Source organism: Zosterops lateralis, assembly GCF_965231275.1.
Source record: "Zosterops lateralis genome assembly, chromosome: 2".
Classification (NCBI taxonomy): Eukaryota; Metazoa; Chordata; class Aves; order Passeriformes; family Zosteropidae; genus Zosterops; species Zosterops lateralis.
The window spans coordinates 74,492,020-74,506,487 of record NC_139763.1 but is presented as its reverse complement, the minus strand read 5'-3'; the positions used below and the strand labels follow the sequence as shown (position 1 = coordinate 74,506,487).

General features: G+C 40.5%; 1 protein-coding gene across 1 annotated transcript in view; it reads right to left on the bottom strand.

Annotated features, from left to right (window-relative positions):
- Positions 1-4,390: 4,390 nt before the first annotated feature.
- Positions 4,391-14,468, bottom strand: part of EXPH5 (exophilin 5) — a gene marked incomplete at its 5' end in the record, with an annotated part of 36,298 nt that continues 26,220 nt past the window's right edge. The window contains 3 exons of the mRNA XM_083855776.1: positions 4,391-10,226; positions 11,676-11,802; positions 13,320-13,368. Of these exons, the coding sequence (XP_083711902.1) occupies positions 4,924-10,226; positions 11,676-11,802; positions 13,320-13,368 (5,479 nt within the window). The 3' untranslated portion in view covers positions 4,391-4,923. The remainder of the gene's footprint in view (positions 10,227-11,675; positions 11,803-13,319; positions 13,369-14,468) is intronic.

Below are 14,468 nucleotides of genomic sequence, written 5' to 3'. Positions count from 1 at the left end.
AAACCCCGAGCTGCGACCTGCTCCGTGTGGATTTGGGAAAACTGTGCCTTAGAGTGCGGTCCCCCCATCCACCCGGCGCTGCGCTGTGAATCCTTTTGTGGTTTCCTCTTTTTATCGGTGATTGGGATCACTTTATTAATAATTTGTTTCTTTGTTAATCCAATTTTTGCCATTGCATTTATAACACTGCCTTGTGTCAGGTGATGTACAGAGATTGCTGTGAAAGGAAAAAGGCCCGAACCCTGACGTAATTTAAAATTCCTCGCTGTTTTTAGGATTTCCCATAGCAATTGTATTTAAAGCGAAGGACAGAGCAGGGCCCCTGTTAGGACGCACTGACAGGTGGGTTCCCTGTCACTGGGCTGAGCTCCCTGTCCCCCAGGGGAGGCTCAGACACGCAGCCGCACCCAGGGGCTCCTGATGCTGCTGGTGGCCCCCACCAGTGCTGTGATGGCAAGAGTAGAAAAGGGATCACAGTATTATCCTCTAGAAAATGTAACATCAAAGTAATTTCATAGATTTAAATTGTTGGGATACAAGTAAAGAGGGTAAAAGTAATGATTTGTCTCCTAAGGTTATATTTTTTACCATTTGCTGCTACTGGGAAGTATTTCAAGGTATGAGTAGATGGAAGGGCTTACGAGGCTGTAGGAGAATTAAATCAAGATTCTGGGCAAGCCTGGATTGTCACATGCAAAGCAATGAGAGCACAAATGAATTCTGCCTGGTTTTGAATAACATGAACTTCAAGTCTCTGTGCATACAGACCATGAAAAACAGGTTCCTTGAAGGGGGAATTATCAAGTCTGGTTTCCTCCTTGCTTTTGTCTTTAGTCTCGTAAATTCCCTCACTTCAGATAGCCACAGATCTTCACTGACATACCATGTGTGATACTCTCAACAGGTGAGAGAAAACTTGTGTAGTGTGGCAGGGTACAGGGCAGGGCTGAGGTCAGACAGGGACATCAATCTGCAGATCAGAATCAGTCCCTGTGAGGGGAATCAGGGTCAGACACCGCTCTGGGATAGCTGCCTGTCCTGGGGTTGTCAGCCTGCAGATAAGGCTACACTCAGCAGGGAGGGCAGAGGAGAGATGGCCCACAATGTCCTGTCCCATCAGTGGGGCAGGGACTGATGGTGATGGCTGGGCTGAAATAATGTCATGAGCCATGGGCAGGGAGAGCGAGGGGAGCCCTGAGGAGGTGGGGGAATCAGGGCCTGATGGTGCTTTTGGGCCCCTGCTCCTGAGAAGGAGCCACCCCTTTTCTGGTATGGGCTGGGACCAGCTGCTGGGAACAGCTCTGAGGGAACAGCCCTGGTGGTCCTGGAGGGACATGGGCCACCAATGAGCCCTGCAGTAACAATGGCCAACAGCAGCATGGGCTGAATGAGCAAGGGCAGAGCCAGAGGTCGAGGGGAGTCATTATCCACCTTCATTCAGTACTTGTTAGACCACATCTAGATCCTGCATCCAGCCTTGCGCTCCCCAGTACAAGACATCAATAAATTGGATCAAATCCAGGGGAAGCCACTGAGATGGCAGAGCTGGAGCAGCGGCCTTGTGAAGAGAAACTGGGGCAGCTGGACTTGTTAAGCCTGTTAAAGGGATACTGTCGATGAAGGGGTGGAACTTATAGAAGCCCCCAGGAAGATCATGAGATGGTGCAGGGCAGAAGGATGAAAGACAACAGGCATGAGTTGAAAGAAGAGATGGTCACCCTGTAACATCTCTGTGTTATAGGCCAAGGCACAGGTTGCCTGGAGAGGGCTGTCCAGTCTCCATCTTCAGAGATTTTCAAGCCTCAACTTGAAAGAATCCAGCCCTGACCCTGAAGCCAAGCTGCTCTAAGCAGGAGGCTGGACCTTCCTGAGACCTTCCGAGGTCACACCCACCCTGACTTATCCTTTGAAGAAATTTCTGTCCCTTCTTTCAAATGCCATTAAGATGGTAGAATGCTCCAAGGTCTGGGTGCATGCGTGGCTTGTGGACAGAGGTCTAGACAGAAAAACCACCTTAGTTCATAAAGCATGTTTCCTTCTGAAGCCAGGCTGAAGGACTGCATCACTGAGCTCAGGTACCACAAATACTGGCTGTAGTAATTAAGGCTGAAAGAGTCTCACACTATTACACAGAATGTGGCAGCCAGGTTTCATTCAGGCCTAATTGCAGCTGAAGGGATTTTCACGTGGAGCTCATCACCTTGTAAAACTACTCATCAAACACTACCCTCTGGCCCCTACCTGGAGTGTTGGCACCTCAAGGCAAGTTGTAGGCAACCATATTAAATCTTGGATTCTTTTTTATGGTCTACTGCATTCACAACATGTAAAAAACCAAATACAGTAGCAATACTTTTTTTTTCACATAAATGCAGAATTTATTTCAAACAAATAGTTTTAAATGTGAATATCTTGTAAATTATCAACATTTCTAGAATATATTTTTGCCAAAGAAAATCTTGGAAAAGTGGAAGTGTCAAAATTTGGCTCTGCTAAACTGAATGGAACTGATTACTATCCAAAAGGTATTTCTCCCTATGTTTTCATGCAATTGACTGTTAGAATACTGTTATTTAGTGTAAATTTTAGTTTACGGATCCTCAACAGGCTGCAGTCTTCCACACCTGATTTTGCATTAAATCAAGCCACCCCATTTCCTGTCATACACAGCATAGCAAATGAAAAAAAAATTATGCCTGCAAGGTGAGCACTTAATCCAACTGCTTTTGAATGGGTAGAAAATATTTACAAATAAAAAAATGTTGTAAACCATCCATGTCTAGTCAAGAAAAACTACATGACCATTTACTTGCTTTGTACACATTTCTTTTATTTTTCTTTACCTTATGTAGGCTGGTATCCCAAATTTTTGGATTAATTCATTTTTCAGAAATGTACAACAGCAGAAATTCTGCACAGATACTCAGCTGGTTTTATTGTCTTACTCTACAGAATCCTGTACACACAGGGAATAGAGACATTTACAGAAAAACATAATTTCTCCTTAGAATACCACATTTTACAAGACTGCAATTATACAGTAGTCATTTCCTTCCAGCACTGCCTACGTCACCATATTCTTATATCCTTGTGAAACAGGCAAGTCATAGAGATCAATTCTGACTATAAATATACAGTTTATGTTAGTCCTTCTATGTACAACAAAAGACAAATTACCTCAGCAAAAAGTAATAATACTTATATATGAGTACAGATTTGAACTACAGACCCACTTCTTTAACGAAGCTTACAGTACGAAAAACTAAGGATACCTCTTACCTACTGTAATATTTTAATCTTTTAATTTCTTGTGGAGTAGTCAGTGAAACAAGCATTGCTTGTTTTATGTAAAATATATTATTTTAAAATACCGGTATATTGTCCTTCAAGTTAGAAAAATATAATTATGTCCTACAGAAATTTGATTGGATTAAAAAGCATATAAAAATATGGACTATAATTTCCAACCATATATGAAATTAGAAATAAAGTAGAAGAAAATGTATAGTTATTTTAAAATATATCTTCTGGCTCAGTGAGCCACTTCTGATTTTTTATAAAAAGAGAACAAAGCTTAGTTAGAAATTTAATAGCCAGGGACAAGTTTTGGCTACTGATAATAATACTACATTATTGTTGTGGCTGAAGAGGAGCCCATGGAATGTGTTTACACCCATTCAGTTTAGAGAACAAAGAGTACTCTGGTAACAACAGCAGGAACTGCTGAAAAATACCGAAAAGGGATGATAATTTAACAAAGGGCAAAGAGCTTTTCTTGCTGGTTTTATTTACTTTGCATGTAAAAAGCTACAGTCTGTGTCGTGCAGGGGTGCCCCAGGTGCTGCTGCCCTGAAGGAGCCCAGTGGCTATAGGTGCCTGAGACCAGCCTGGAAGAAGCAGCTGCAAGACTTTGGGACCTCACAAATTGTTTTGGTTATCTTCTCACTACTAGGACAACTAAAGATTCAACCTATGAGATTAATACAGGAAATCAACAGGCTAAATCCTCTTATATTTTGAATTGTGGAAAGTGTCTGACTTTTAATCCAAATTAACCTGTTTCTAAGTCAAAGGCAGAAACCTGGACAATCATGTCAACTGTAATGAAAGCTGTGCTGGTTATGAATCTTCCATGCCCGGAAAGCAGATTTCCATGCTCAGCTGTCTTTCTTTTGGTCAGTTTCTCAGTGCTGTGCCCTGTGTTGAGCTTTTTCTCCTACACTAGAAGTACTTCTGCAACTCACATTGCTCACTGCTCTTGCAATACTGGAAAGTCCTGGTGTGGAATCTGCCTCAACATCACAGCAGAACAAATGCCACTGGGGACACTGCTGCTACGCTTCCCAGGAATGCAGAAAAAGAACATTCATGCAGAATATGCTGTGAAGATTTAAGATGTTTCATTTTGAGAGGATATTTGATGAGTGGGAAGGATTATCATGCTTAATGAGGAAGATATCATTACTGCCATTATTATGATAATGAGGAAGATCGGAGAAACAGCAAATTATGAGCAAAGTAACTTCTTGGTTTTCTGTTAAGTTCTGTAAGAAAGAGCAGCTCAAACTAGAATTTATCCATTCCAGCACTGCGTAGCTGGCAGGAACCTAACTACTGCTTGCTGACTCAGAGGAAAGCCATCCCTGGACTTACACTGCCCAAAGCTCCATAGCTGTTTACCTTCTATTATTTGGGGAAGGGATTTTTTAACATTGTTTTTCCCTGCTAAGAGAAGCAGGAAAGGTGAAGCCACGCATTTAATACAAAAATTAAATGCTCAGCTAATATAACATCTTAACTCCCTTGAAACTAAGGAAGCTGTACCAATTTATAGCAGCACAAGAATGGGCTCAGCGTATTTGACATGTTTTTGCCTGCCCAGAAACTACCACGCTATTGTGCCCTCTTAGTACCACAGTCCCTTCATAGCTCTGATTCTTTATCTATCTCATCTAGGTAATATTCATCATCAGTGGTGGTATCACTGTCTGAGTCCGAGTAAGCGGCTGGGTCCTCCACGTAGGTATCGGTCAGCTCTCGGGGGGATGAAGCAGCTGATGACATCCTGCTCCCAGCAGAACTCGAGCTCAGAAGCTCAGCCCTGTTTATAGAAGAGCTCTCTGTATCTCTAAAAACACCAGGGTTATTAAGAAGACATGGTCTCCATAATCGCCCTTCAGTGAGTGACCTCTTGATATTTTCCAGGAAAGCCAGTTGTTGCTCTTTGCCAAATATACCGAACTCCACAGAGGGATACATTAAATTTCTAGTGCTGTAACATTTTTCATCATCTGATGCCCAGTTTTCATTCTCATCACAAGACAACAGCTCTGAGTAAGATTTAAATCTCTTCCCATGTATGCCATCTTTGAGTAGAATATTGCTTCCTGAGGCAGAGGTCTCAGGGGAATCTCGAGCACAAATGCCCTCAGAGAGGTGACGCTCACGCTGACTTTTCACATGGCTCTTGCGCAACTGGTAGCTATTGAGGTTAGCGTTTTCTAAGCTGGGAGGCTGAGAGGTATTTTGACGCTGACCAAGCACTGTCTGGGAAGTCAAGTTTTGCTCTGGACATGTGTCTGCCTGCAAGCAGCTATTTACATAGGTGTTGGAGTTTTTGTCAGTCAAAAGTGATGAGGGAGGAGCGCAGGCATGACGGCTTGCTCTTCCTTTCTCTTCATCCAGTGGGTATGAGGTAGTAGCACTCGGAGCAATGGGCTGGCTTTTGCTTTCTAACTGGAGATCAAGTCTTTGGGAATTCTTATTTCTTGTGGTTACTGCTTTATCTGGAAATAGGGTTGTGAGTCTTGGCCTATTTTCCACTTTCACTGCATTTTTTTGAGGACTGATGGCTTCCTTCTGGGTGTATGAACTTGTAAAAGGCCTCCTTTTGGTGTTAACAAGCAAAGAAGGATCATTCTGATTTTCAGTCTTCTTATTATCAGCTGTTCTTGGTCTTGGTGCATTCTTCTCAGAGTTCAGACTGTGATTCTGATTTTCATTATCCAACTTCAGGAATGGCTGGTGGGAATCCATTGAAATCAACGAATCAAGGGACATGTTGTCATCTAAAGAAGTAGCACTTCCATCATTCTGTGAAAAAATGTTACTTATGTGTGGTTTGGGGGGTAAATTTTTACTTGAAAATTTACGACTTGTTTTGTAAACGGCTGCCAATTTATTTTTAATTGAAGGTCTGTTTTTCCTTTTTTCTATATCTTTGACTTTATCACTTGTGCAGTCGGAGAGAAGCTTGTTCTCTTCTTCTGCACTCTGAATTATGTTCTGATCTTGTGCAGCCCTGGGGACTTTAATGTTCAGGTTGCCCTCACTGTGCCTCTCTGATTCCTGAAAACCACTGTAAACTTTACCCATATGAGAACTCTGTGAGTTTTGCTCTTTTTTAATTTTTGAATTCTTTACTTCATCTGTATCTGTGCTAGCCACTTTGTCTAGCTGACGTAATGAGACAGCACTGGAAGCTGTGCTTACCTCAGATGCTTTGCTTGGAGACTCTGGAAGCACTTTGCTACAAAAGTTTAAACAATTCTCTTTTTTTCTTGAACTGTCAGCCCTTAATTGCAGTCCACTAAATTTATTATTACACAGAGAGGTGGTTCGGTGTAGGACATCTACTCTCTGTTTACCTTGAGTACTATCCCTGTACACATCTTCCATGGGAGAAAGTGGCACATCAGCATGCTCTGTGTTACCACTCCTTCCAAGGGAACTCTTCTCTCTGGAGCGGAGAAATAAACTGTTAAGATTTTTCTTGTTCACTTTTGGAGGCTGAGAGCCACTTTCAGAGCTTCCCTTCTGTACAATGTTTTTATTTGTTGAATTAGAATATAAAGGATTCTCTAAATGTCTGCCTGGCTTGGGAGGGGTTGATAAAGCGGATATTCGTGGTGTGGCTCTTTGTAAAACTTCCTTCTTTTCTTTTACATTTATTTGTGCCTTTTGGCTGTTTGAAGCATTCGAAATGGCCTTACCTAACTTATCCACTATTGCAGTGGATCGTGGGCCACCTAAAGAAATTTCTTTTGTCACCACATCAGAAAGTACATTTTCTGCTGATGAAAGATATACTGAATTATCTTTCTTGTTAGGTATCATACTCACTGACTTCTCAGAGCTAGGGGATAAGTGAGAATTCTCTTCTTCACTATCAACAGCAGTTCTTAAATCCTGAGGTGTGACCAGAACTGGAGATACTTGGTCAGAAGAATATGAAGGCACCTCCTTTTCTGAAGTAGTAGGGAAAAAATCATTTGCTAAACTCACGTGGCCTTCATTTTTCTTGTTTTGTATTCTTGTTGACTGAGCATTTTCTTTGGGACAAGGTAAATCTGCATCCTCTGAATTATCTCTGAAGAGGCTACAAAATGTTTTTGAATGCCTCCGTGGTAATGTGTAATAAATTGAAACTAGTTCATGATACTTGACATGATCTTCATCAACACAAACTGTAAATGTGCTTGTGGTTTTATATTTCTGCAAAAAATTTCCCCCCTCCTTATAATCTGAAAACACAGAGGATTCTCTTCTAGTTCGATGTTCACACCTGTCTGTCAGATCAATTGATGTACTACTACTTAGTGAATCATTAATATTTTTGGTTAAAGGACTGTGGTAATCTTTGTCATCTGTGGCAGCATTTAATGATGCTGATGTTAAAAAGGAACATTTTGGGTCTAAACAAGACACATCCCTTTGATTGGAATAAGAGGCATCAGCTCTATGCAGCGTTTCAGACCTTAAACAATTGTACATTGTTCTACTTTCTCTAGGTAAAGAGATGGGCATCTCTGACATAATACTACCAGCAATGCTAGCTGATTTTCTAGGCAAAGTGTAATAAATAACAAGGGGGTCAGAAGATCTGGAGCTGTTTCTGCCAGGGGAGCCAGTAATGCTGCAGCTACTGGTATGTCTTGGCGAGCTGTCTTGCTTGTGAAACCTTCTGATACAAGGTGAAGTACTCTTCATTTTTTCAGTTCCTTTTTCAAGGCAAAAATAACTTAAACTATTTTCAGAGGTATTGAGGTCTCCATCAAAGCTATGCCTATAAATATTTCCAGAATTTCCATTTCGTGGAGAACTAGTAGTGAATTGTCCATTGCAGTCCTTAGTAACTAAAGTGCTTGCATTTTGCCGTGTTTTCTGTGAAATCTCTTTGCTAACACCTGTTCTACTCACTTCAGCTGTTTTCCCCACTTCTGCTTCAGATTCAGTAACAGTGCAATTTACTGAAGAGCTAGTTAGTGTTCCTAAGCATTTAGCATTGTCTTTATGAGAAAGTGCTTGTGGAGAGTTTTGTGGGAAACTAGATGAGTGCTCAGGAGGACAAGACAACATGCCTTGACAGTTTGCTAATTTTTCAGTAGATAGAGCAGAAGTAGCATTCAGTAGTGAGGATTGTCTCTTTGAAGTAGGTTTGTTAAGGGCTTCTGCACTCCAGCTATCCTGTTTGATGCTCTCTCTATGTGCTGCATAATGCAGATTATGTTCCCATTCTTTCTGACTTGGAAGAAAAGGTTCCTTCCTGCTCCCATCAGCTGGCAAAACACAGGGAGGATGACTGAACACACTGTTGGGTGGGCAATCATTTTCCTTCATTTCCACGTTTCTTTTATCACCATTTGATGTACAAATTTTTGCAGTATCTCCTCTGGCAGTGGCTTGGGTTTGTCTCTTTGATGTCATTGTGTTAGAGAGAGATACATCTCTTTGCCACATGGCAGAAGCAGGGCTGTGATAGGAAAAACTCCGTGCATTGATGTAGCTTGTATCTGCTTGTTGAGGAACTGACTGTAGCAGCATGTCTTCATCTGGCTGTTTCACACCCTCAGCCTTTTCCAAGTGTGCAAAGTCTGCCTTAGTACTCCTTTGGGTAACAACTGAATTCCTGTTCAGTCCTGTAGGTTTTGGTTGGTCCTTTGAATTGGGAAAGACTGACTCATCAGTTCTGATACCAGATGAAGAAACAGAAGAGTTACAACTTAGCCAAGGCTGACAGCTCTCAGTGAATTCTGAAAAATTTCTGTTGGCACTTCTTGTCATCCTTTTGATACTTGTGTTTTCTGGAGAGTACATGTGAAAATCGTTCTGCAGGCGCTGTGAACCAAACTTGGCACTCTTTGTATGTGCCCACTGGTGGTCATTTAAATTAGCCATAAATGCTTCAAAGCTGGCATCAGGGGAAAGAAACACTTCATCACTGTAACCCTGAGGAATATCAGCCCAAGAAGGATAGCTGTCTTTTCTTCCATAAGAATTTTTTTGGTTTGCATACAACTTTCCATGAGAAGAGGTATCTCTATAGTAGGATCTAGAGAGATTATTTTCTGATTTGTATAAAGGATAGTTTTCCCAGTTATCAAAGGGCAATGGAGAAGCAGCTTTGTCAGGGCAACTAATTCTACTAAAGCAATTACTGCTTGAAATAGATCTTCTGTAGTGGTGTTTTGAGTTGTAACTTGGGTATTTCTTAGTTTCTTGTAAAGAGCTGGGATATCTACCATGGTCTGTAGCATGAAACTCCATCAGTGACTGAGTTCTAAACATTGTTTCTGGAGTTTGTTCTGGAGAGTCTGGTGTGTTGTTCCATACAATGGAAGACAGAGGAGTTCTCTTTGGGTTCTGTCGGCCAAACCTTGGTACAAAACCATTCTTGCTCTCCCGAGCCAATGGATGCTGTAAACTAGATGCTGATAGTTGATCAGAAGATACTGACGATGGACATCTCCGAAGGGAACACACAGAGTAACTTCTGCCAGCTGTATCCCTGTTGATACAACCCTTGTGCCTAAATCCACTGTTCTGTGTTACGGAAGGGGGATACAAGCTCCCTTCTGAAGAGCGTCCAAAAGAAACCGCAGACAGCCTCCTACGGTGCAGACGAGGATTTCCCTCGACTGCATCACCGTAGCTGCAATCTTCTTGAAAGGCTGCTTGGTGCCAGTTTATATATGCACTGTGCAACTTCCTTGGTCTGATGAAAATCTTGTGCTCATCTTTGGCCCTTAGTGTTCTCAGTCCATCTGGGAAAAATGTGCTGGGCACGTCACTCCAGTCATTTCTCTGTGGCCCCCTACTAGCAGTCTGCCTCTTTGAAGTAGGGAATGCACTACTCTGGACATTTGATGCACTGCTAGTAGAAGCTGTCCTGTCCAAAGGGTCTTGGGTTTGTTCCTGGGCCAGCTGGTCATCCAGATCACTTAGAACTGCACAGGGGAGAAAAAAAAAAGATACTTGGTCTTGTTTTCTTTAATAATCTTCTGACTGCTTATGTGAAAAAGTTTCATGTACTACATTAATAATCAGAACTGGCTTTAAAAGAAATCAGCTTCTCAGCATTCAAAACCCTTCCCAAACCCCACAGTCTTCCTCCATAGGACCTTTCAGCAGTCACCCACTATGACTACAAGAAAAAAAATGCTCTCCTCCATGACTGCTCTTTATGTAAATGTTAGTCTTTATGCTAAGTCTGAGTTCTCACTCACATACTGTAGATGTGTGTGTGTGCGTAAACCTTCCAAATATAGTCTGTAAGCTAAAAAAATCCCTGTGAAGCATTCACTAGGCAAACATGGACCTTTCTGTGTGTTCACAAAGCACAGTTATGACGTAACTATATGAAAACAGAATCCTGCAAACCATCAAACAAGCATATTCAGTAGTCTGGCATGTCCACTGCTTGTTTCGTTCATAAAAGTAGTTCTCTTCTGAACTGTATGAGCACTGATAATGGCATGTTCTGGATAAGAAAGGGTAATTAAATAGTTAGGAAGCTGTGATTCAGTCTAGCAACAAATATGTATTTATATAAATATATACAGGCAACCTCATTAACTGGAATTAAACACTATATAGCTCAATTAACCAAGATATTCAGTCAGAAGACTGACAGTAATGTATTAAAACTATTTTTATTGTCGAAACCAATTATGCCTTTGCCAATTGTATTCTTCTGCTATTCTGAAAACACCACACATAATATAGAACAGATGTGATTGTTTTGTTACAGAATTTCCTAATCCACTTAAATACATAAGACTGAGCAATCAGTCATTACAGATCTGTGCCAACACTACAAAAGCATTAAGAAAGCATTGATAAGTATGTATAGTTGGAATAAAATGTAATCCAAAGGTACTAAAATTCTCCATTTGTTCCTAAGTTTCTCTTCAGCACACAAAAGAGAAGACTCCTGAGAAATTCAGCTTAGAACAAGAAAAAAAGATGAGTTGTTTCTGAGTCTTCCATAGAGAGGACATGAGCGAAGCTAAAAAAGAACCTGCAACTCTTGACTGGGGGTATAAAAAGGCTCCCAAAAAACTAAGTGAATGCCATAATGCTCTTGCTTCTGTGGTTTGTGGCTTTACAGTTTATAAAACCAGGCCCAGTAATTTATAATTATCAAAATTATGAATGTAGGAAAATGCGATAGAATTCTCACATAGCCATATGTCTGCATCTAAAAGGTGCAGTATGGGCTCCTGGCAGAAACGGCGGAGAGAACTGTGTACAGTTACATGGGATTCTTCTGAACGTGGGATTCTGCTGTCAGACAAAGGCAACAAAAAGTAGCCTTTGCAGAAAATTCCCTCAAACCACAGTCACTTCTGGTAACAATACTATCAAACAATACCAAAATAAGGACACACACTCACCACTGAAAATCTCCTTCTCTAGCTGTTCATTCCATTCCAATGTACTTTTCTCCATTGTTTCATTTTGGTTTGTATCAAAAGGATGACCACTTGTTTCAGTTGACATTGGGGAATTACACATTTCAGTCTGTTAAAAATTGTAAGATAACCTGGTTTCAGTTCTACATGTAGGTTCAAATCACATTTCACATGTCACATCACAAATTGTGTCACAAGTCTCAGAGGTGAGCAAACTCTGTCAGTCCATTAAATAATGTATTATTAAAATACACAACTGAGGGTTGTAAAATTGCATGCATTTTATAGACTTCTACACATACTGTAAGGAGAATTACTCATCTTGTCCTCATCCTGTAGCATGTTTTGGATAAGAGCATAGTTTACTTATTTTATCCAAACACATCCTTATTGGATTGTATCTCTCAATTTAGTTTTCCACAACCACTTCTTCCTTGACCAATGTATTTTAAAATTCACACGCTGACCTCCCAACAGAGACTTAGTAATGTAACACTACAGTCTATTTTCTTATTGTAAGACAGCACTTAGTGGTAAAAGTGGGGAAAATGTCATCCTATTGCCCATCTGTGTTTGGATTACATGTTAAACTGAGAGGTTCTATGCCACCCTATTTCTCTCAGCTCACAGTCTCAGATGGTGGAAGTGCAGACAACTGCTTAACTGCTGAATTGTTTTAGCTGATACTCTACCTCCTTTTTTCAAAAAAACCCACCCTGATACTTTTTTGTTCGCCATATTCATAACATTTTATTTATCTAGCTATACTACAGTTTTATATAACATGTTTATATAACAGACAGGATTCTCTGATAAGATCTTTGCTCAGTCATATATTAATATAGATTATCCCTTTGTTTTTGAAATATGAGAGAAGGGAGGTGGCCAGTTTACATCCTCTGTGCCTTTGATTACACACTGTATACCTTCTTAGTCCCCTCTGTGGTTATACCATCCAACTGAAAATGAGGAAAAACATGTTAGTAATACAGGGTAATAAAGTAATTAAGATAGAAAATATAATCCTTGGAAGAAAATCTGGTATTTCAACAGCATGCACTTAAATTATATCAGAAATAAATCTGTTGTTTTTTATCCTCAAAATGAGCTTGTGCTTATAAAATGGAATAACCACCCATAAAAAAAAAATCCTACTTCAAAATTTACATTTACATGGGAACTCTATGCATGGAAATGTTGCACAAGAGGTTTTAGCTTAGTGCCTGCCCAAGCCAGCTACTCTTTTCATCCTTGTACAAATGAAATGAAACAAAGTAAATACACTAGATTATTGTTTAGTGTGAGTTTTTGATCTATTTACAGGTTGATTACAGTTGCCAAGATACATGAAGGCCTTGACCTAGGAAAAGATCCATGCAATTATTCTGTAATTGTGGCAGAGTTAGATGTAGGGCTTAGCTAGGAAAGCTTTGGACTTTAATATAGACAAGCTCAGTCTACCACATGCAACAAGTTCACAACACAGACATTTTACTCAGCATTTAAAACAAGAACTGCAAGAATACTATTTCAACAGATGTTAAAGTAAGAGCCTACACCAAGGGGATTAGTTTTTGAAAAATCTGTATTTAAACATTGCAAACAATAAATTGATAAGCTACTTACCGTGGCCATTTCTTCCACTTTTGAGGATGGGCTAGCAGAACTGTCATATCTGTAGGCAGAGGGATTTAAATGTTGGCTTTGAAAAGGAACTTGATATAATTTCATCAGGTAGCGAATATCCAGCAGCTTCTCATTTTAACAACTATTGAGAAGCATCTGAAGAAAGCTTCCTCTATGAAGAATTCATCCTTACCTCCCCCGCCCCTGCCAAAACCCTGCAAAAATAAAGTGCTTGGAAAATGTACCATTCAGTTTGGCCTTGTCAGCTTGCAAACTTCATAACTGCACAGCCAAAAATGAACTCAACCTACTGACATCTCAGTGTCTGCAACAGCCATAAAGTAGTTGTTTCAATCCAGCATTATGCTAAGATGGTATTTGTTCTTTTTCCAAACAAAAATATTTTAGTAGGTAATACTCATAGCCTAAATTATATACTTGTTAATCTCTGAGTGGTTTGCATCTGCAATTCTATTGTTTTTCTCTTCCGTTTCATCCTGCTCAGATTCTGAGCTGTGCTCTGTCCCTGCAAAGGAGGAGACGGCAGATTGGTTTTGATGTGAAATTCGGAACTTGCTGCTATTCACCCAAAAAGCCCCTTTATTTACCAATTTTTAAGACATGGTAGAAGGCTCATCTGCTTTCCTAAGCTATTTAAGGCTGCAAGGGCTTGGCAGAGAACTGGCTCGAGTGTCCATGAGTAATGCCGTGGTTTGAACAAGCCGAGAAGCCCTGAACATAAAAAGTACTCTGTTCGATGGGGTTACTTGCAGACAAATACAAAATAAATGAAAGAAACAAGAGCAGGACTAGACTCCACTGAGTCTATTTGAGTCTGCAGATCCTTGTTTTACTACCAAGCAAACCCAGTCCCTTCAAAAGCCCTGAAGGAAATGTTGTTCAGCCTGTGCTTATTGCCAGTTCTTCCTTGTCTCAGAAACTGTTTTTTCCCAGGAAGTTAATTCTTGGGAGAAAATGAAGTAGGGAAAGATGATTCTGCTCAGTCCTGTTTGTCTCCAAGTCTTTTTGAATGACCTTGTTCTTAGGTTCTTAAAACCTCCTTGTGCTCAGGTAGTCTACTTTATTGTGCTTCAACAGCAAGTACAAACCGGCTTGTTGGCAAGTTCTTTGTGGCCCAGCCTTTCTTCC